Below are 23,331 nucleotides of genomic sequence, written 5' to 3'. Positions count from 1 at the left end.
GTTTTTTATTGTTTTATTTTTATTAATTTTAATTTCATTTTTTAGCAATAACACTGGTCAACAAAAAAAAACATTTTTTTGTGGCCTGGACTTTTGCAGCTGTTCTAGACTAATTTCAGGGTGCTGATTCCAAATCTGATCTCAGATTTGCTCTATCACATCTCATTTTTATGCTATCGACATACCCCATTTTCATTGATTTTACCCGAAATTAACTCTGTCACTTATGATTGCAAGTTGTTGCGAGTCAGTGACTGGTTTAGTGTTAAAATGTGGTGCTGTATTTTTAGGATAGTGTGTTTATAATATAATTTTACGTAGATATCCACATTTATTTAATATTTTTCTTCTGCAGTTTTTATTGAAAATGCAATATTTGAGATCTCAAAAACCTGATTTGATGGACAAAAACTGATGCCAGATTTGGAATCAGCACCCCAAAATTACCTTAAAAACCGTTGGAATACCTTATGCCAGAAAAAGTGTGTTGACCAGTGTATTCAATGAAGGGTTGTTTTGGTTGCGTCGATGTGATTGTGTCAATTTTAAACAATGGCTGTGGGTTTAAACGTCGCCGCTGGTTTACTCTCCAACACGCAACCGGCGGTGCTGAGCTCCTAACTCATTGGCCTCGTTTGACGACACATTTATTTTCACGCGATTTAACCCAAAGACACCTCCTGTGGGTGAATATTGGTCGCGGGAAACCGACTACCACCGAGTAATGAATGAAAAATGGTCTCAACGCGTTCGTCAATAACAATAACAACGTGTGTGGCCTTAAATATATAATAGGCGACGTTTCGGGCAATGGGCCTTTTTCATTGCACATATTTACCATGCCCCGCGGTGGCGAGATGTTGACTACCTCGCCAGGTACGCGTGGGTTCGATCCACAACCCTGACGCCTGCTGCTGTACATTTGGAGTTTGTGTGTCTCTCTCTCTCTCCCCGTGGTGAGATGTTGACTACTTCGCCCGGTACGCAGGTGCGCGTGGGTTCGATCCACAAGCCTGACGCCTGCTGCTGTACATTTGGAGTTTGCGTGTCTCTCTCTCTCTCCCCGTGGTGAGATGTTGACTACCTCGCCCGGTACGCAGGTGCGCGTGAGTTCGATCACGATCCTGACACCTGCTGTACATTTGGAGTTTGCACGTTTCTCTCTCCCCGTGGTCGCGTGGGTTTTTCTCCGGCCCTTTGGGTTTTTTTCCCCTCCACGTTTAGGATAAACGTCACACGCGTTCGTAGAGTATTTGGCTGCTATAAGTTTCCACGCGATGAGCCCACTTCGTGCGAGCGATCATTTGCGGTAGCCAGGTTGCTGGTGAAAAAAGAGCTGCACCAACTCGGTGGGGCCTGACACGCGGTGAGTTGTGCGCCTTTTGGCGTCATCTGGTCCAACACCATGTGAGACTAGGCTCTAAGAAAAGCTGTCTCGGGTGTGGACCAATCAACTTCAAGGACAGTGCATATCATTATCATCATCAGAGTTGTTTCTTTTTGTTTGCATTTTGACTGCTTGTGTTGTGGTTATTGCAAACATGATGCCTTGTATAAAGGTGTCAGTTTTGTACCAGTTTAAAGGGTAAAAACCTACTACTATATTTTGCCACTGGTAAAGGAGGTCTCATAGTGTAAATGCTTACCCCGAGCTCTCAATACTCTGATAGTGCGCTGTCTTTGAGTTGTGCGCCTTTTGGCGTCATCTGGTCCAACACCATGTGAGACTAGGCTCTAAGAAAAGCTGTCTCGGGTGTGGACCAATCAACTTCAAGGACAGTGCATATCATTATCATCATCAGAGTTGTTTCTTTTTGTTTGCATTTTGACTGCTTGTGTTGTGGTTATTGCAAACATGATGCCTTGTATAAAGGTGTCAGTTTTGTACCAGTTTAAAGGGTAAAAACCTACTACTATATTTTGCCACTGGTAAAGGAGGTCTCAGTGTAAATGCTTACCCCGAGCTCTCAATACTCTGATAGTGCGCTGTCTTTGAGTTGTGCGCCTTTTGGCGTCATCTGGTCCAACACCAATGGAGACTAGGCTCTAAGGAAAGCTGTCTTGGGTGTGGACCAATCAACTTCAAGGACAGTGCATATCATTATCATTATCAGAGTTGTTTCTTTTTGTTTGCATTTTGACTGCTTGTGTTGTGGTTATTGCAAACAAGATGCCTTGTATAAAGGTGTCAGTTTTTGTTCCAGTTGAAAGGGTAAAAACCTATCACTATATTTTGCCACTGGTAAAGGAGATGTCTCATAGTATATTCTTCGTAGTTTTCAGTTTACATCACCAGATGCGTTCGAGTCGCCCGCGGTGCCGCTGCAGAGTTCCAAACGGAGCGATGGAATCGTGTGCGGAGATCGCCCGGCCTCTGCCCGTTGCGCACACGCCATGAGCCGTTCCTGAATTGCTCCGTCGCTGTCCCCTTTACCCCACGTCCGATCAACAACAGAGTGACGGGGCAGCGGCGACGCAGGGGTGGACAACTTCTCGACCGGTTTCGCCCGCGTTGGGGCTCATCAGTGAGCTCGGAGTCTTCCCCCCAATGCGCTCCCTTCGTGGAATCTGAGGCTGAAGGTAAACAGCTGTTGGTGTTTACGCGGCCATTCACGCGCCGGCTTTCCACGAGCAGCAGTCTAAAGTCTCGCGGCAGTAAAACGACAACGATCCCATCACGATGGTGTCTTTTTTGGTGGCTTGCTGTGCGTGTGTGTGTGTCTCTGTGTGTGTGTGTCTTGTGTGTGTCTCTGTGTGTGTGTCTTTTTTTGTGTGTCTCTGTGTGTGTGTCTCTTGTGTGTGTCTCTGTGTGTGTGTGTGTGTCTCTTGTGTGTGTCTCTTGTGTGTGTGTCTCTTGTGTGTGTGTGTCTCTGTGTGTGTGTGTCTCTTGTGTGTGTGTCTCTTGTGTGTGTGTCTCTGTGTGTGTGTCTCTTGTGTGTGTCTCTTGTGTGTGTCTCTTGTGTGTGTCTCTGTGTGTGTGTGTTTCTGTGTGTGTGTCTTGTGTGTGTGTCTTGTGTGTGTGTCTCTGTGTGTGTGTCTCTGTGTGTGTGTCTTGTGTGTGTGTCTCTGTGTGTGTGTCTTGTGTGTGTGTCTCTGTGTGTGTCTCTGTGTGTGTCTCTGTGTGTGTGTCTCTGTGTGACAAAGACAAAGATCCCCCGTATAGCCTGAACAGACTGTAGGGGCAAGTGCTGTTAGCGAGCACCTATGAAGGCCGGAACGGTACACGAGGGGGTGGGTGGCCAGCACCACGCCCGACCGCCTTTGTCTCCCTAGTGGCGATGTTTACACACCGCACCAGGTACTCATTTAAGGCTGAGTCGACCTAGGGGAGGCCCAGGACCGGTTCAGATAATCGTCACTGGTGTTAGCCGTGAGCGGGAATCGAACCCGGGTCGCCAGGTTCATAGCGCAGCGCGCTAACCGCTACACTACCGCTCCCCTTCATAGGTGCTCGCTAACAGCACTTGCCCCTACAGTCTGTTCAGGCTATACGGGGGATCTTTGTCTTTGTGTCTCTGTGTGTGTGTCTTGTGTGTGTGTCTCTGTGTGTGTGTGTCTGTGTGTGCAGCGGTAGCGGGTTCAAATTCCCGCTCACGGCCAACACCCAGTGACGATTATCTGAACCGGTCGTGGGCCTCCCCTAGGTCGACTCAGCCTCCAATGAGTACCTGGTGCGGTGTGTAAACATCGCCAACTGGGAAGACAAAGGCGGTCGGAAAGACAGCGTCTGAATGACGCTGTCTTTCTGACAGACCTGTTCTTCACCTGAGGACGGCTGCTTGCGTTGTGGCCGAAACGTCGTGAGAATGATTTTATTATGTTTTTTTATTACTTCATTATTTCCCTTCTACGTGACTTTACCGAAAGAACCAAGAAGATTTCATGCTTTGATACATTTTGCATGCTCACCACAACAAGCCGCTGAGGCACGGAAATAAAAAGGCAGCAGTAGCAGCAGCGCGAAAGCAACTTCTGCTGGGGCAAGCCTGGCTGGCTTCACCCGCAGGACGATCAGAGGGCCCGGGGCTCTCTCGTGTGCCGCAGGAACCTCTCCTCTTTAAGCCCCGCCGTTCAGACAATCTGAATCGGAATGTTTACTTGTGCTGGAGGAATCCCATGAGCTATGCGAAGATCTTGTTCGCAGATGTTCCACGTTGAAGTAAGACAGCTGAGCGACAGTAGGGAAAAAAAAACATGTTGTTAGTCTTTGAATTCCGACGACATCTAAACTAAACTATGTTTATTTTAGCAGGTGTAAGGCCCCACACTGAGCGATACTGTTGCTTTTCAGAAGCGACCTGGGCTCTCACAAATGATAGCCCAACGAAGTGGCAAAATCATCGCGTGGAAATGTATGGCAGCCCAAATACTCTGAACGCTTGGTGACGTTGATTCTAAATGTGGAGGGGGAAAAGCGGAGGACGCGGAGAAAAATCCACGCCACCACGGGGAGAGAGAGAGAGACACGCAAACTACAAATATACAGCAGCAGGCGTCAGTGTCGGGATCGAACCCACGACCTCCTGCATACCAGGCGAGGTAGTTAACATCTCCTAGCCATCGTGATGATGATGAGAGAGAGAGACACGCAAACTCCAAATATACAGCAGCAGGCGTCAGGGTCGGTATCGAACCCACGACCTCCTGCATACCAGGCGAGGTAGTTAACATCTCCTAGCCACCGTGATGATGATGAGAGAGAGACACCGCAAACTCGAAATATACAGCAGCAGGCGTCACGGTCGGGATCGAACCCACGACCTCCTGCATACCAGGCGAGGTAGTTAACATCTCCTAGCCATCTCATTCATGATCTTACCACGGCAGCTGAGGCTAGGGAAGAAAATGTGCTTGAAGAAGTGAATGTAGAGCGAGTGCACGTCTTGACGCGCTTATCTTGAGTCGACCAAGAAGAGTTAATTTTGCGTTGGCAGTTAACAAAATAGGTCCGATGACTTCGCATCGAAACACGTTTGCAATACTGTAATGTAACACTTGTACATTCTTAGGCCCTTCCCTCCGCTTAGCCTCGGGCTGCTCGTAACCTTTAACGCTGGCCTGGGCGCAACGATTGCGATACCCACCGGTGTGGCTCGCAACCACGCGCCGTGACGCCCGTCGTCGCCTCTCATCGTGATTCTCCCGTGGCGAGCTCCCTGACCCCGTGGCGATCTCCCTGACCCCGTGGCGAGCTCCCTGACCCCGTGGCGAGCTCCCTGACCCCGTGGCGAGCTCCCTGACCCCGTGGCGAGCTCCCTGACCCCCTGGCGAGCTCCCTGTCCCCGTGGCGAGCTCCCTGACCCCGTGGCGAGCTCCCTGACCCCGTGGCGAGCTCCCTGATCCCGTGGCGAGCTCCCTGACCCCGTGGCGAGCTCCCTGACCCCGTGGCGAGCTCCCTGACCCCGTGGCGAGCTCCCTGACCCCGTGGCGAGCTCCCTGACCCCGTGGCGAGCTCCCTGACCCCGTGGCGAGCTCCCTGACCCCGTGGCGAGCTCCCTGACCCCGTGGCGAGCTCCCTGACCCCGTGGCGAGCTCCCTGACCCCGTGGCGAGCTCCCTGACCCCGTGGCGAGCTCCCTGACCCCGTGGCGAGCTCTCTGACCCCGTGGCGAGCTCTCTGACCCCGTGGCGAGCTCCCTGACCCCGTGGCGAGTTCCCTGACCCCGTGGCGAGCTCCCTGACCCCGTGGCGAGCTCCCTGACCCCGTGGCGAGCTCCCTGACCCCGTGGCGAGCTCCCTGACCCCGTAGTGAGCTCCCTGACCCCGTGGCGAGCTCCCTGTCCCCGTGGCGAGCTCCCTGACCCCGTAGTGAGCTCCCTGTCCCCGTGGCGAGCTCCCTGACCCCGTAGTGAGCTCCCTGTCCCCGTGGCGAGCTCCCTGACCCCGTAGTGAGCTCCCTGACCCCGTAGTGAGCTCCCTGACCCCGTAGTGAGCTCCCTGTCCCCGTGGCGAGCTCCCTGACCCCGTAGTGAGCTCCCTGTCCCCGTGGCGAGCTCCCTGACCCCGTGGCGAGCTCCCTGGCCCCGTAGTGAGCTCCCTGTCCCCGTGGCGAGCTCCCTGACCCCGTGGCGAACTCCCTGTCCCCGTAGTGAGCTCCCTGACCCCGTGGCGAGCTCCCTGACCCCGTGGCGAGCTCCCTGACCCCGTGGCGAGCTCCCTGTCCCCGTAGTGAGCTCCCTGTCCCCGTAGTGAGCTCCCTGACCCCGTAGTGAGCTCCCTGTCCCCGTAGCGAGCTCCCTGTCCCCGTAGCGAGCTCCCTGTCCCCGTAGTGAGCTCCCTGTCTCCGTAGTGAGCTCCCTGTCTCCGTAGTGAGCTCCCTGTCCCCGTAGTGAGCTCCCTGTCCCCGTAGCGAGCTCCCTGTCCCCGTAGTGAGCTCCCTGTCCCCGTAGTGAGCTCCCTGACCCCGTAGTGAGCTCCCTGTCCCCGTAGTGAGCTCCCTGACCCCGTAGTGAGCTCCCTGTCCCCGTAGTGAGCTCCCTGACCCCGTAGTGAGCTCCCTGTCCCCGTAGTGAGCTCCCTGACCCCGTGGCGAGCTCCCTGACCCCGTAGTGAGCTCCCTGTCCCCGTAGTGAGCTCCCTGTCCCCGTAGTGAGCTCCCTGTCCCCGTAGTGAGCTCCCTGTCCCCGTAGTGAGCTCCCTGTCCCCGTAGTGAGCTCCCTGACCCCGTGGCGAGCTCCCTGACCCCGTAGTGAGCTCCCTGACCCCGTAGTGAGCTCCCTGACCCCGTAGTGAGCTCCCTGTCCCCGTAGTGAGCTCCCTGACCCCGTAGTGAGCTCCCTGTCCCCGTAGTGAGCTCCCTGACCCCGTGGCGAGCTCCCTGACCCCGTAGTGAGCTCCCTGTCCCCGTAGTGAGCTCCCTGACCCCGTAGTGAGCTCCCTGTCCCCGTAGTGAGCTCCCTGTCCCCGTAGTGAGCTCCCTGTCTCCGTAGTGAGCTCCCTGTCCCCGTAGTGAGCTCCCTGTCCCCGTAGTGAGCTCCCTGTCCCCGTAGTGAGCTCCCTGTCCCCGTAGTGAGCTCCCTGTCCCCGTAGTGAGCTCCCTGTCCCTGTGGCGAGCTCCCTGACCCCGTAGCGAGCTCCCTGTCCCCGTAGTGAGCTCCCTGTCCCCGTAGTGAGCTCCCTGTCCCCGTGGTGAGCTCCCTGTCCCCGTAGTGAGCTCCCTGTCCCCGTAGTGAGCTCCCTGTCCCCGTAGTGAGCTCCCTGTCCCCGTAGCGAGCTCCCTGTCCCCGTGGCGAGCTCCCTGTCCCCGTAGTGAGCTCCCTGTCCCCGTAGTGAGCTCCCTGTCCCCGTGGCGAGCTCCCTGTCCCCGTGGCGAGCTCCCTGTCCCCGTAGTGAGCTCCCTGTCCCCGTAGCGAACTCCCTGTCCCCTTAGCGAGCTCCCTGTCCCCGTGGCGAGCTCCCTGTCCCCGTGGCGAGCTCCCTGTCCCCGTAGTGAGCTCCCTGTCCCCGTAGTGAGCTCCCTGTCCCCGTAGCGAGCTCCCTGTCCCTGTGGCGAGCTCCCTGTCCCCGTAGTGAGCTCCCTGACCCCGTAGTGAGCTCCCTGACCCCGTAGTGAGCTCCCTGACCCCGTAGCGAGCTCCCTGACCCCGTAGTGAGCTCCCTGACCCCGTAGTGAGCTCCCTGACCCCGTGGCGAGCTCCCTGACCCCGTAGTGAGCTCCCTGACCCCGTAGTGAGCTCCCTGACCCCGTAGTGAGCTCCCTGACCCCGTAGTGAGCTCCCTGTCCCCGTAGTGAGCTCCCTGTCCCCGTGGCGAGCTCCCTGTCCCCGTAGTGAGCTCCCTGTCCCCGTAGTGAGCTCCCTGTCCCCGTGGCGAGCTCCCTGTCCCCGTGGCGAGCTCCCTGACCCCCTGGCGAGCTCCTTGACCCCGTGGCGAGCTCCCTGACCCCGTGGCGAGCTCCCTGACCCCGTGGCGAGCTCGCTGACCCCGTGGCGAGCTCCCTGTCCCCGTGGCGAGCTCTCTGACCCCGTGGCGAGCTCTCTGACCCCGTCGCGAGCTCCCTGACCCCGTGGCGAGCTCCCTGTCCCCGTAGCGAGCTCCCTGACCCCGGGTCGAACCCCACCGGGTGGCTACCGACGTGTCCCGGGGGTTCGGGAGAAACCCCGTTGCGATTCGGGTGGCGTCTGAACAACAGCAGCAATGCAAATTCACAAAGCGCACCTTGAGAAATCGTTATCGGTGGTGCTATGGCCTGGAATATGTGCAAATAGTTTAACATAAATCGAGGAGGATGAGAAGACGTTTGTAAGTAACTGAAGAGAGAGCGGGAGAGAGACATTTCGCACGGAGACGTTTTGCAAGTCGAGATTTGAAGATTTGCGAGTGTCCCGAAAGTGTCCTGACCTCGAAAGGTGCCAAACGAGCTCCAGAGTTCACAGGCTGCCGCAGTTGCACAGTCACCGTCACCCCCCCCCTCCTCCTCCCCCGAGCAGTGAAGAGCCGAGAGACGGGGGGGGGGGGGGGGATGGCGTGAGCCGCGCTCAATCCGAGGATGCTCGTGGTCCATCAAGACCACGAGCAGGTCATGGACGGAGGGAGGAGCAAGTCCATTTAAGAGCTCATCATTGCTCGGTGGACTTTACCTGGTGAAATAAATAGAATCGTGGGCGAGTAGAAGTCATGGTGGTGGTGAAACAGCTGGTGGGGTGTACAATATCGTTGTTATTGGCGGCAGCACTGTCCGTGTGTAAACTAAGGGGGGCTGCACCCCCAGTTAGACACCAGATGACTGCCCGTGTATAAACTAAGGGGGGCTGCCCCCCAGTCAGACACCAGATGACTGCCCGTGTATAAACTAAGGGGGGCTGCCCCCCCAGTCAGACACCAGATGACTGCCCGTGTATAAACTAAGGGGGGCTGCCCCCCAGTCAGACACCAGATGACTGCCCGTGTATAAACTAAGGGGGGCTGCCCCCCCAGTCAGACACCAGATGACTGCCCGTGTGTAAACTAAGGGGGGCTGTTCCCCCAGTCAGACACCAGATGACTGCCCGTGTATAAACTAAGGGGGGCTGCCCCCCCAGTCAGACACCAGATGACTGCCCGTGTATAAACTATGGGGGGCTGTTCCCCCAGTCAGACACCTGATGACTGCCCGTGTATAAACTATGGGGGGCTGCCCCCCCCAGTCGGACACCAGATGACTGCCCGCGTGTAAACTATGGGGGGCTGCCCCCCCAGTCAGACACCAGATGACTGCCCGTGTGTAAACTAAGGGGGGCTGCCCCCCCAGTCAGACACCAGATGACTGCCCGCGTGTAAACCATGGGGGGCTGCCCCCCCAGTTAGACACCAGATGACTGCCCGCGTGTAAACCATGGGGGGCTGCCCCCCCAGTCAGACACCAGATGACTGCCCGCGTGTAAACCATGGGGGGCTGCCCCCCCAGTCAGACACCAGATGACTGCCCGCGTGTAAACCATGGGGGGCTGCCCCCCCAGTCAGACACCAGATGACTGCCCGCGTGTAAACCATGGGGGGCTGCCCCCCCAGTCAGACACCAGATGACTGCCCGCGTGTAAACCATGGGGGGCTGCCCCCCCAGTCAGACACCAGATGACTGGCCGTGTATAAACTATGGGGGGGCTGCCCCCCCAGTCAGATACCAGATGACTGCCCGTGTATAAACCATGGGGGGCTGCCCCCCAGTTAGACACCAGATGACTGCCCGTGTATAAACTATGGGGGGGCTGCCCCCCCAGTCGGACACAGCAAGCACGAGAGGGTGCCTGCGACAATGTCGAGGCGTCGTGGCTGTTTCATTTTACAACGGCCATTGGAGCATCTGTAAATTATTTTTTTCTTATTCCACCTTCTCGCAGAAAGCTATTAAATCTAAACTATAAACTGTTTTTATGCCGGGTAGGAACCCACTGAGCTATTAGCTTATTTTTCAGAAGCGAGCCTTTCTTTTAGAAATGATAGCTCAACGAAGTGGCTCATCGTCATCATCGTCATCGTGTGGAAAGGCATAGCAGCAGCCACATCACTCTAAACGCGTGGTGACGTTGATTCTAAATGTGGAGGGAAAAACCGGAGGACCCGGAGAAAAATCCACGCGACCACAGGGAGAGAGAGAGACACGCAAACTTTAAATATACAGCAGCAGGCGTCAGGGTCGGGATCGAACCCACGACCTCCTGTATACCAGGCGAGGTAGTTAACATCTCCTAGCCACTGTGATGATGATGAGAGAGAGATAGAGACATGCAAACTCCAAATACACAGCAGCAGGCGTCAGGGTCGGGATCGAACCCACGACCTCCTGCATACCGGGCGAGGTAGTTAACATCTCCTAGCCACCGTGATGATGATGAGAGAGAGACGCAAACTCCAAATACACAGCAGCAGGCGTCAGGGTCGGGATCGAACCCACGACCTCCTGCATACCGGGCGAGGTAGTTAACATCTCCTAGCCACCGTGATGATGATGAGAGAGAGACGCAAACTCCAAATACACAGCAGCAGGTGTCAGGGTCGGGATCGAACCCACGACCTCCTGCATACCAAGCGAGATAGTTAACATCTCCTAGCCGCCGTAACGCAGCCACGCCTCGGGACCCCACCGCCCCATCCTCGCCCGAGGCAATTCATGGGAACCGGTCTTTGAAAGAGCAAAAACCGGCCGAACCTGACGGCGCCGGCTCTGTCATGAAACCGTTGACGATTGGGGCCCCGGGGAATGTTGACATCGGCTGGGGGCGAGGCTGGGCTGTAAATCGTGAGTTTCAACAAGTGTGCCGCACTTACTGCATTTACCGTGGGGCAATGCAACCTTTAACCCCCCCTGCCCCATCCCCCCCCCCCCCTCCTCCCCCCCCACATCGTCATACCGCCTCCCGCCTTCAGCGTTGCTCTCTCCAAGTCGCCGCTGTGAGACGGTCGGCCAGAAACCCTCGGTCGGCCCTTCGCGAGTGACACCGTCGGAGTGACGCGGTGGCCACGCGACATCAACCGCGGACCGTGTGGGTGGACCCATAGAGACCCGCAGAGATACACAGAGACGCACAGAGATACACAGAGATACACAGAGAGCCACAGAGATACACAGAGACACATAGAGACACATAGAGATACATAGAGACCCACAGAGATACACAGAGACCCACAGAGATACACAGAGACCCACAGAGATACACAGAGATATGTAGAGACACACAGAGACCCACAGAGATATACAGAGACCCACAGAGATACACAGAGACCCACAGAGATACACAGAGACTCACAGAGATACACAGAGATACGTAGAGACACACAGAGATACATAGAGACACAGAGATACACAGAGACCCACAGAGATACACAGAGACCCACAGAGATACATAGAGACCCACAGAGACACACAGAGACCCACAGAGATACATAGAGACACAGAGATACACAGAGACCCACAGAGATACACAGAGACCCACAGAGATACACAGAGACCCACAAAGATACAGAGACCCACGGAGATACACAGAGACCCACAGAGATACACAGAGACCCACAGAGATACATAGAGACGCACATGGATACATAGAAACCCACAGAGATACACAGAGACCCACAGAGATACACAGAGATAGACAGAGACCCACAGAGATACACAGAGACCCACAGAGATACAGAGACCCACGGAGATACACAGAGACCCACAGAGATACACAGAGATAGACAGAGACCCACAGAGATACACAGAGACCCACAGAGATACATAGAGACCCACAGAGATACACAGAGACCCACAGAGATACATAGAGACCCACGGAGATACACAGAGACCCACAGAAACCCACAGAGATAGACAGAGACCCACAGAGATACACAGAGACCCACAGAGATACATAGAGACCCACAGAGATACACAGAGACCCACAGAGATACACAGAGACCCACAGAGATACACAGAGACCCACAGAGATACATAGAGACCCACAGAGACACACAGAGACCCACAGAGATACATAGAGACACAGAGCTACACAGCGACCCACAGAGATACACAGAGACCCACAGAGATACATAGAGACCCACAGAGATACACAGAGACCCACAGAGATACATAGAGACCCACATGGATACACAGATACCCACAGAGATACACAGAGACCCACAGAGATACACAGAGACCCACGGAGATACACAGAGACCCACGGAGATACACAGAGACCCACAGAGACACACAGAGACCCACAGAGATTCATAGAGACCCACAGAGATACACAGAGATACACAGAGACCCACAGAGACCCACAGAGATACATAGAGATACACAGAGACCCACAGAGATACACAGAGAACCACAGAGATACACAGAGACCCACAGAGACCCACAAAGATACAGAGATACACAGAGACTCACCATGCAACCAAATCTATTCCCATGGCAGGGGCCAGAGGGTTTATTGACCCTGGAGAGATGATAATGATGATGATGACAATGATGATGAAGATGATGACGATGATGATGACGACGATGATGATGACGATGCTGACACTGATGGTGAAGATGAAACTCATTGATGATGTTGAAACTGAAATTATGATTATGATGAGACTCTAAATAATGCTGCTGATGATGATATTGATGGTGATGCTGACTCATGATGATGATGATAATACTGATTTTAATTACACTGATGATGTTGCTGCTGCTTTGACTGATGACATTAATGATACTGATGATGTTGATATTGATACTGAAGATGATACTGATGATGTTGATATCGATACTGAAGATGATACTGATGATGATATTGATACTGAAGATACTGATGATGATTTTGATACTGAAGATGATACTGATGATGATTTTGATACTGATGATACTGATGATGATATTGATACTGAAGATACTGATGATGATATTGATACTGAAGATGATACTGATGATGATATTGATACTGAAGATGATACTGATGATGATATTGATACTGAAGATACTGATGATGATTTTGATACTGAATATAATGATACTGATGATGATCTTGATGGTGCCGACTCTTAATGGTGGTTGTGATGATTATGATGATGAAAATGACCACTCCTGATACTGGCCGGAGCGAAACGTCGGACGTCGTATAGCGCTTAGCAAACAACGCAGCAAGGGGTGGGGATAGTGGGGGGGGGGGGGGTGGGTGAGCGAGAGAGAGACCCCGAAAAAGCCCGAGGCGGACCCTACGCAACAGATGAGTCGGTACGTCCGCGCAAAGCGGTGAGTTGACGATTGAACATTCCGTGTCTCTCCGTCTCTGTCTCTCTCTGTCTCTCTCTGTCTGTCTCTCTGTGTGTCTCTCTGTCTCTCTGTGTGTCTCTCTGTCTCTGTGTCTCCCTGTCTCTCCGTCTGTCTCTCTGTGTGTCTCTCTGTATTTCTCTCCCTCTCTCTGTCTCTCTCTGTCTCTCTGTGTGTCTATCTGTGTGTCTCTCTGTGTTTCTCTCCCTCTCTCTGTCTCTCTCTGTCTCTCTGTGTGTCTCTCTGTCTCTCTGTGTGTCTCTCTGTCTCTGTGTCTCCCTGTCTCTCCGTCTGTCTCTCTGTGTGTCTCTCTGTATTTCTCTCCCTCTCTCTGTCTCTCTCTGTCTCTCTGTGTGTCTATCTGTGTGTCTCTCTGTGTTTCTCTCCCTCTCTCTGTCTCTCTCTGTCTCTCTGTGTGTCTCTCTGTCTGTCTCTCTGTCTCTCCCCTTCTCTCTCTGTCGCCCTCTGCCTCTGTCTCTCTCCGTCTGTCTCTCTGTGTCTCTGTCTCTCTGCCTCTCTGCCTCTCTGTCTCTCTGTCTCTCTGTCTCTCTGTATCTCTGTGTCTCTCTCCCTCTCTCTCCGTCTCTCGTTGCAGAGCCTTCGCCTGGAGGGACTGGCCCAAGTGAATGATGAAAACGATGAAAATGTCACATTGCGCTCTTGAGCGGCAGATAAATCTGTCGAGCGGCGACCGCGCTTTGAATCAATAAGACGACGACGACTACGACTCAAACGTCGGCAGCGGTGGTGGCGGTGTTCTTAAAGGCAAGAAGCGCTGGTTTAAGAACCCCTCGTCGGCAGATGATAGTTGAACCGAGCGGGTGCTCGACACAAGCCGACGGCGCCTGGTGGGTGAAGACCTCTGGGGTTTGGCAATGGTGCACAGCAAGTAGGACAGAGACCTTCGGCCCGGGTTTAGACACTTGGTGGTGGGGTGAGTGGGGGCGTGGGGGATTGAGGGAGAGGAGTCAGGGACGGACAGAGACGAGATAGACAGACGAGACAACAGAGAGAGAGCTGAGACAGGTAGAGACAGAGAGAAGAGACACACGGAGACAGAGAGACAGAGAGAGACAGAGAGAGACACACGGAGACAGAGAGACAGAGAGGAGAGACAGAGAGAAGAGACACACGGAGACAGAGAGACAGAGAGAGATAGACAGATAGAGACAGAGAGAAGAGACACACGGAGACAGAGAGAGACCGAGAGAGAGAGAGAGGAGGTGGGAGACTGTGCGTTGTCTTGTGGAGAGCAGTGTGGTGCGGTTCGTTGGGAGGCACAGCGGGAGGTGGTGGAGTGAGGTAGGGAAGGAAGAGAAGGAGGTAGAGGAGGAGGAGGAAGAGGAGGAAGAGGAGGAGGATGGAGCTGGAGTTGGGGTTCTTGTCGGAGGCCGAACGCAAGGCCATCCTGGAGGTGCTCAAGAGGGATGAGGAGTTGCGGCAGATGGACGACACGAGGCTCAAGTGAGTGAGTGGGTGGGTGAGTGGGTGAGTGAGTGGGTGGGTGAGTGGGTGGGTGAGTGGGTGAGTGAGTGGATGAGTGGGTGAGTGGGTGGGTGAGTGGGTGGGTGGGTGGGTGAGTGGGTGGGTGGGTGAGTGAGTGGGTGAGTGGGTGGGTGAGTGGGTGGGTGAGTGGGTGAGTGGGTGAGTGGATGAGTGGGTGAGTGGGTGGGTGAGTGGGTGAGTGAGTGGGTGGGTGAGTGGGTGGGTGAGTGGGTGGGTGGGTGAGTGGGTGAGTGGGTGGGTGAGTGAATGGGTGAGTGAGTGGATGAGTGGGTGAGTGGGTGGGTGAGTGGGTGGGTGAGTGGGTGGGTGGGTGGGTGAGTGAGTGGATGATAATACAAATAAAACATTCAAATTCTCACGACGTTTCGATTGCAACACAAGCAATCATCATTAAAAAAAAACGCCACTTTTTTCAAATTTTCTTGCTGTGGTTTTCACACCTGATGATGATTGCTTGTGTTTCAATCGAAAAGTCGTGAGAATGTAATAGTTTTATTTTTATTAGTTTATTATTTCCCTTCTACGTGACTTTACCGAAAGAACCAAGAATGAGTAATGGTTTTGTTTACGTTACAAACCTTGCCGATTGGCCGTGTCGGGTGGTTGGTGGGTTGAAGACACATTTGTATTTACGGCATCTAACCTCAAAAATCCTTTATTATGGATAATAGCGGTTGCGAAAGCCTACTGCCTGTTAAACCGAACAAATACATGAATATGCTAAATTCCTCTTGATATGCACATTCTTTTGTTAAGGCGCTCTTCTTCCACCTCCAACTCAGCTTATATATAAGCTCCAAGCTTGGCAGTGTCTCATTCTTCACCTGAGGACGGCTGCTTGCGTTGTAGCCGAAACGTCGTGAGAATTATTTTATTATGTTTTATTTGTATTATTTAATGACTTCCCTTCTACGTGACTTTACCGAAAAAACCAAGAAGAAAAATACATCGTTATGAGTTCTGCGATCATTACACACTAAGTGCCCGCCACAAATGCACCACGATACTTCGCTGGTCTCGTCAAGAAGCGATAAACCATCATCATCATCACGCCAACTCCGCTCATCCTCACAGTAGCAGCAGCAGCAGTAGCAGCGGCAATTTTGGCTCAGCCATGGAGCCAAGGCGGTGGTCACCGCATGGTCATCGCACGGCGCTTTCAGACGCGATTCTACGGTCCGTCTGGAACGCTCTTCAGATATCAAGAAGCCACTGGGGAGCTGTGATGCCCTTTTAAATCATCGTCATCATCTACATTGACAAACTCATTTCTTGAGAACTGCTGCTTGTCGTTGTTGTGTTTAGTTTGTTATCTTTCCACCGCGTACTCCGATCGGCACGGTCGGCTACGTGCGGTGCGAGAGAAGTTCAACACACACACGTACACACTGGCACTTCCGATTAGCTCGGTCGGTTACGTACGGTGACGTCCTTCACAACGGAGGCCCCCCTCCTCGCCGCTAACCCCTCCGCCCCCCCCCCCTCCTCGCCGCTAACCCCCCCCCCGCCCCCCCCTCGCCGCTAACCCCCCCGCCCCCTCTTCTCCTCGCCGCTAACCCCCCCGCCCCCTCTTCTCCTCGCCGCTAACCCGCCCCCCCCCCCCCCGCCAGGCGGCTGCAGAAGGACCTGCGGCAGCTGAAGCGCCGGGGAGTGAAGAAGTCGTCGAGGGGGCGGACGTGCGCCCGCTGCCAGCGGGGCCTGGGCCTGCTGATGAACAGCGGCGAGCCGTGCGCCGCGTGCCGCCACGTCGTGTGCAACGACTGCCGCGTCAAGGCGGGCGGCGGCAACAAGGCCTGGAAGTGCACCGTGTGCCACAAGGAGGCGTGAGTGGGGGGGGGGGGTCGCTTGTCACACCGCCCGTGCGCGTGTGTGCGTGTGTGTGTGTGTGCGTGCGTGCGTGCGTGTGAGCATGTGTGTGTGTGTGCGTGCGTAGTGTGCGTGTCTGTGTGTGCGTGTGTGCGTGCGTGCGTGTGTGCGTGTGTGTGTGCGTGTGTGTGTGCATGTGTGTGTGCGTGTGTGTGTGCATGTGTGTGTGCATGTGTGTGTGCGTGCGTGTGTGCGTGCGTGTGTGCGTGTGTGTGTGAGTGTCTTGTGGGGAGCAGTAGTGTAGCGGTTAGCGCTACGCTGCGCTATGAACCTGGCGACCCGAGTTCGATTCCCGCTCACGGCCAACACCCGGTGACGATTATCTGAACCGGTCCGCTAGGTCGACTCAGCCCCAAATGAGTACCTGGTGCGGTGTGTAAACATCGCCACTGGGGAGACAAAGGCGGCCGAGCGTGGTGCTGGCCACCCACCCCTCGTGTGCCATGCCGGCCTTCATAGGTGCTCGCTGACAGCACTTGCCCCTACAGTATGTTGAGGCTACACGGGGGGTCTTTGTGTTTCTGTGGGGGTGCCACGGTGGCTCGGAGATGTCAACTACCTCGCCTGGTTTATAGGAGGGAGAAAACCTTTGCAGGGGTACAGACATCACGGTGCCTCTTGGGATGACTGAGTGGGATGGATGAGATGATGGTGGTGATGGTGGTGATGATGATGATGGTAGTGATGATGATGGTGGTAGAGGTGATGATGATGGTGATGATGATGGTGATAATGATGGTGGTGATGATGATGATGATGGTAATGGTGGTGATGATGATGATGATGATTGTGGTGGTGGTGATGGTGGTGATGATGGTGGTGGTGGTTGTGATGATGATAATGATGGTAGAGGTGATGATGATGGTGATGATGGTGATGATGATGGTGGTGATGATGATGATGGTGGTAGTGGTGGTGATGGTGATTATGATGGTGGTGGTGGTGATGGTGGTGGTGGTTGTGATGATGATGGTAGAGGTGATGATGGTGATGATAATGGTAGAGGTGATGATGATGATGATGATGGTAGAGGTGATGATGATGGTAGTAGTGGTGATGATGGTGATGATGGTGGTGGTGGTGGCAGCCAACAGAGGGAAGGCGTGAGGCCAAGAGGACGTCCATCACACAGATGGAGCCATTCGATGTTAACTCCCTCGCCTGGTGCGCAGGAGGTCGTGGGCTCAATCCCCGACTCTGACGCCCGCTGCTGTATATTTGGAGTTTTTGTGTCGTCTCCCTCTCACCGCCCACGTGGTCGCGTGGAATTATTTCTCCCCGGGCTCCTCCGCCTTGCCCCCCCCCGCCCCCCCTTCCACATTTAGAACGATCGTCGCGCGTCGAACGAGCATTTGGCGACCGCCGTAAATTTCCACGCGACGACGTTGAGCCGTCTGTCATTTGCGAATAGCCGGGTCGCTTGTTGAGACTAAGATCTGCGTAGCGGTTCAGCGATGTGCGCTGCTGTGTGAATCCCGAAATAGAATAGAACACCTGGTAAAAAATAAAAAATAAATAAATTTTTACTTTTAAATTTAAAGCTTTCGTGACTGCAGGGATCCATCTTTTTGGTTCTTTCGGTAAAGTCACGTGACTTTACCAAAAGAACCAAGAAGACATTTTTACTTGTTTCATCGAAAAGGATAACGCTGCTGCTGTTGTTGCTTGCGCGTGATTCGCCATCTCCAGGCTGTACAAGGTGGAGACCGGGGAGTGGTTTTTGGAGGAGAAGGCCAAGCGGTTCGGCGGCAAAGTGGAGCCCGCCACCGACATCATCCGAGTGTCCATGAAGAGGCGGCCAGGTGTGTTGAGGTTGAGTGAGTGTGTGAGTGTGTGTGTGAGTGTGTGTGTGTGTCGAATGTGTGTGTCGTGTGTGTGTGTGTCGAGTGTGTGTGTGTGTCGAGTGTGTGTGTCGTGTGTGTGTGTGTCGAGTAATTGAGTGTGTGTGTTGGTGAGTGGGTGGGTGTGTTATTGTGTGAGTGGGTGTGTTGTTGTTACCTGCAGTGTGGTGGTGGTGGTGGAGGTGGACACAAGGTGGACGAGACGACACAGTCATTGTCTGCTAGAGACCGAGTCCTCAACAAGGTTGGAGGAGTCAATGTTCAAATGTTCACGTGCACAGTCGCGATGAGAGTAGCGATAAGCGAGTGACAGGGAGGGGACTGATCGATCGCTGTGTCACATGTATTGCTGTTACCGCCATCTGTTGGAGAGCCAGGGGGTACAGCCCCACACGATGCCCACCCATGCTAAGGGAGGGAGTTCCACATCAGCATCATCACCATCTGTGTGTGTGTGTGCGGTGATACACCGACCCTATCTGCTGCCTTCACAACGCTGGAGATGATTACAGGCAGCCACGTGCAGTGGTGTTGTAGCCACCACCACCACCACCACCGCCACCACCGCCACCACCGCGACCACCACCGCGGCCACCACCGCCGCCACCACCACCGCCGCCACCACCACCGCGATCACCACCGCCACCGCCACCATCGCCACCACCACCGCCACCACCACCACCACCTTCGATTCGACGACTAGGGGGGGCAGGTGAATGGGGGCCTGACCGTGCTCTCACGATCGCCCCCCCCCCCACCCCTGTCACCCCCCCGCCACCCCCCCCCACCCCCCACGGTGTTGCAGGGAGCAAGCGGGACGTGGCCCCCGAGCCCTCCAAGAAGATCAGAGACCAGGTGGATAGCGGAACCTCGCCGTCGAAGCTCACCAGGTAGGCGGGCACACACACACATTGCACACACACACTCACACACACACGCACACGCTCACACACACACGCGCTCACACATACACACGCACATTGCACACACACACTCACGCACACGCTCACACACACGCTCACACACACGCACACACACACATTGCACACACACACGCACACGCTCACACACACGCTCACACACACGCACACGCTCACACACGCTCACACACACGCACACACACGCTCACACACACGCTCACACACACACACGCGCACACACACACGCTCACACACACACACACTCTCACGCACGCGCACACACACTCTCACACACACGCACAAAACCGCGGCTTCTTTGCGGTGACACAGAATCCCAGAGGAGCCCGGATTTCGAGACGAGGAGTTCAGCGACTCGGTGAGCAACGCGAGCGTCGACTCGCGCCCCGAGTGCTCCCGGTGAGAGACGCACAAACACACCCCAACCAGACCACCACGTGACCCCACCACCACGTGACCCCACCACCACGTGTCCCTACCACCACGTGCCCCCACCACGTGTCCCCCACCACGTGCCCCCACCACGTGACCCCACCACCACGTGACCCCACCACCACGTGTCCCTACCACCACGTGCCCCCACCACGTGTCCCCCACCACGTGCCCCCACCACGTGTCCCCACCACGTGTCCCCCACCACGTGCCCCCACCACGTGTCCCCACCACGTGCCCCACCACGTGTCCCCCACCACGTGCCCCCACCACGTGTCCCCCACCACGTGCCCCCACCACGTGACCCCACCACCACGTGACCCCACCACCACGTGTCCCTACCACCACGTGCCCCCACCACGTGTCCCCTACCACGTGTCCCCACCACGTGCCCCCACCACGTGTCCCCCACCACGTGCCCCCACCACGTGTCCCCCACCACGTGCCCCCACCACGTGTCCCCCACCACGTGCCCCCACCACGTGTCCCCCACCACGTGCCCCCACCACGTGTCCCCTACCACGTGTCCCCACCACGTGCCCCCACCACGTGCCCCCACCACGTGTCCCCCACCACGTGCCCCCACCACGTGCCCCCACCACGTGTCCCCTACCACGTGTCCCCCACCACGTGCCCCCACCACGTGCCCCCACCACGTGTCCCCTACCACGTGTCCCCCACCACGTGCCCCCACCACGTGCCCCCACCACGTGTCCCCTACCACGTGTCCCCCACCACGTGTCCCCTACCACGTGTCCCCCACCACGTGCCCCCACCACGTGCCCCCACCACGTGTCCCCTACCACGTGTCCCCCACCACGTGCCCCACCACGTGTCCCCCACCACGTGCCCCCACCACGTGTCCCCTACCACGTGTCCCCCACCACGTGCCCCCACCACGTGTCCCCTACCACGTGCCCCCACCACGTGCCCCCACCACGTGTCCCCCACCACGTGCCCCCACCACGTGTCCCCTACCACGTGCCCCCACCACGTGCCCCCACCACGTGTCCCCCACCACGTGCCCCCACCACGTGTCCCCCACCACGTGCCCCCACCACGTGTCCCCCACCACGTGCCCCCACCACGTGCCCCCCACCACGTGCCCCCACCACGTGTCCCCCACCACGTGCCCCCACCACGTGTCCCCTACCACGTGTCCCCTACCACGTGTCCCCCACCACGTGCCCCCACCACGTGTCCCCACCACGTGTCCCCACCACGTGTCCCCACCACGTGTCCCCACCACGTGTCCCCACCACGTGTCCCCACCTCGTGTCCCCACCACGTGTCCCCCACCACGTGCCCCCACCACGTGTCCCCCACCACGTGTCCCCCACCACGTGCCCCCACCACGTGTCCCCCACCACGTGCCCCCACCACGTGACCCCACCACGTGTCCCCCACCACGTGCCCCCACCACGTGTCCCCACCACGTGTCCCCACCACGTGTCCCCCACCACGTGCCCCCACCACGTGCCCCCACCACGTGTCCCCACCACGTGTCCCCACCACGTGCCCCCACCACGTGTCCCCCACCACGTGCCCCCACCACGTGTCCCCCACCACGTGTCCCCCACCACGTGCCCCCACCACGTGTCCCCTACCACGTGCCCCCACCACGTGTCCCCCACCACGTGCCCCCACCACGTGTCCCCCACCACGTGTCCCCCACCACGTGCCCCCACCACGTGTCCCCTACCACGTGCCCCCACCACGTGTCCCCCACCACGTGTCCCCCACCACGTGCCCCCACCACGTGTCCCCCACCACGTGCCCCCACCACGTGTCCCCCCCCACCACGTGCCCCCACCACGTGTCCCCACCACGTGTCCCTACCCCCCCCCCCTCCTCCGGCGTGGAGCCCTAGCAGACCGTCGGGGCAAGTGCCGTTAGCGAGTGGCGCCCGCTAAGGCCGGCACGGCTCACGGCACCCGATGGGGGCGGGTGGCCAGCACCACGCCCCCGGGCGCTCAGTTGAGGCTGAGTCGACCTAGAACACGGCAGCAGTCTCTAGAAGTCTCGCCTGGTTAACCAAGACGACCGCGCGAGTCTCCAGCAAACTCGTCCGACCGTTTGACGCTGGGCCGCTGCTGTCACCCCATCGTCGTGAACGTGCGCACGGGCACCCTGCAACACCACCCTGCCCCACCCTGCACCACCGTGCACCACCCTGCACCATCCTGTACCACCCTGCGCCACCCTGTACCACCCTGCGCCACCCTGTACCACCCTGCGCCACCCTGTACCACCCTGCGCCACCCTGTACCACCCTGCGCCACCGTGTACCACCCTGCGCCACCCTACATCACCCTGTACCACCCTGCACCACCCTGTACCACCCTGCACCACCCTGCACCACCCTGCCTCACCCTGCACCACCGTGCACCACCCTGTACCACCCTGCGCCACCCTGTACCACCCTGTACCACCCTGTACCACCCTGCGCCACCCTGTACCACCCTGCACCACCCTGCACCACCCTGCCCCACCCTGCACCACCGTGCACCATCCTGTACCACCCTGCGCCACCCTGTACCACCCTGCGCCACCCTGTACCACCCTGCGCCACCCTGTACCACCCTGCGCCACCCTGTACCACCCTGCACCACCGTGTACCACCCTGCGCCACCCTACATCACCCTGTACCACCCTGCACCACCCTGTACCACCTGCACCACCCTGCACCACCCTGCCCCACCCTGCACCACCGTGCACCACCCTGTACCACCCTGCGCCACCCTACACCACCCTGTACCACCCTGCGCCACCCTGTGCCGTCCCGTCGTGCAGGCAGGCGTCCCGGGCGTCGCGTACCAGCGGGCGCACCGAGCCGGGCCGCCGGGCCCCGCCGGAGAGCGGCCGCCCCTCGCCGGTGCCCAGCTACGTCTCCTCGGCGCGCTCCGACGCCGGCGCCGGCGACGAGACGGCCGCCCGGACGGGGCAGCCGCGGGGGCAGCCGCGGGAAGCTGGCGGGGGGCGGACGACGCCAGCGGCGGCCGCCGGGAAGGCCGGGACGGCCGGCAACGCGCAGCGGCCTCGGTCGCGGGATTCCGGCGCCGTGTCGCCGGCGTTCAGCAAGCGCAGCGGAGTGTCGAGCCGCGGTGTCAAGGTGAGTGGCGTGGGAGAGAGCGAGCGGGTGGGCGGGCGAGCAGGTGGTTGGGTGGGCGAGTGGTTGGGTGAGCGAGTGGTTGGGTGAGCGAGTGGGCGGGCGAGCGGGTGGGTGGGTGGGCGGGTGGTTGGGTGAGCGGGTAGTTGGGTGAGCGAGTGGTTGAGTGAGCGAGTGGTTGGGTGAGTGAATGGTTGGGTGAGTGAGTGGTTGGGTGAGCGAGTGGTTGGGTGAGCGAGTGGAAGGGTGAGCGAGTGGGTGGGCGAGCGAGTGGTTGGGTGAGTGAGCGGTTTGGTAAGCGAGCGGGTGGGCGAGCGAGTGGTTGGGTGAGCGAGCGGGTGGGCGGGCGAGCGGTTGATGACGACAATTACGACGATGACACCCATAACGATCTGTCCGTGCAGTTGAGCAAGTCGGCCAATGATGA

At 57.1% G+C, this 23,331-nt stretch overlaps 1 protein-coding gene across 4 annotated transcripts in view; it reads left to right on the top strand.

The window, feature by feature from the left end:
* Positions 1-997: 997 nt before the first annotated feature.
* Positions 998-23,331, top strand: part of LOC133357066 (synaptotagmin-like protein 4) — a 39,659-nt gene continuing 17,325 nt past the window's right edge. Inside the window, exons 1-10 of one of the 4 annotated variants that reach the window (XM_061574823.1) lie at positions 1,075-1,092; positions 2,456-2,580; positions 13,808-14,238; positions 14,376-14,676; positions 16,329-16,541; positions 18,274-18,386; positions 19,231-19,315; positions 19,676-19,762; positions 22,589-22,907; positions 23,309-23,331. The exon at positions 23,309-23,331 is cut by the window's right edge and continues 322 nt beyond it. In XM_061574823.1, the coding sequence (XP_061430807.1) occupies positions 14,573-14,676; positions 16,329-16,541; positions 18,274-18,386; positions 19,231-19,315; positions 19,676-19,762; positions 22,589-22,907; positions 23,309-23,331 (944 nt within the window). In that variant the 5' untranslated portion in view covers positions 1,075-1,092; positions 2,456-2,580; positions 13,808-14,238; positions 14,376-14,572. Of the gene's footprint in view, positions 1,101-2,455; positions 2,581-10,831; positions 10,961-13,807; positions 14,677-16,328; positions 16,542-18,273; positions 18,387-19,230; positions 19,316-19,675; positions 19,763-22,588; positions 22,908-23,308 lie in introns of those variants that run through there. The other 3 variants (XM_061574822.1, XM_061574821.1, XM_061574824.1) reach the window with 3 other exon arrangements.

Source organism: Lethenteron reissneri, chromosome 56 (assembly GCF_015708825.2).
Source record: "Lethenteron reissneri isolate LAM-NWPU_2019-01 chromosome 56, ASM1570882v1, whole genome shotgun sequence".
NCBI classification, from domain to species: Eukaryota; Metazoa; Chordata; class Hyperoartia; order Petromyzontiformes; family Petromyzontidae; genus Lethenteron; species Lethenteron reissneri.
Note: the sequence above shows the minus strand (reverse complement) of the source record. Positions and strands in the feature narration are given on the sequence as shown.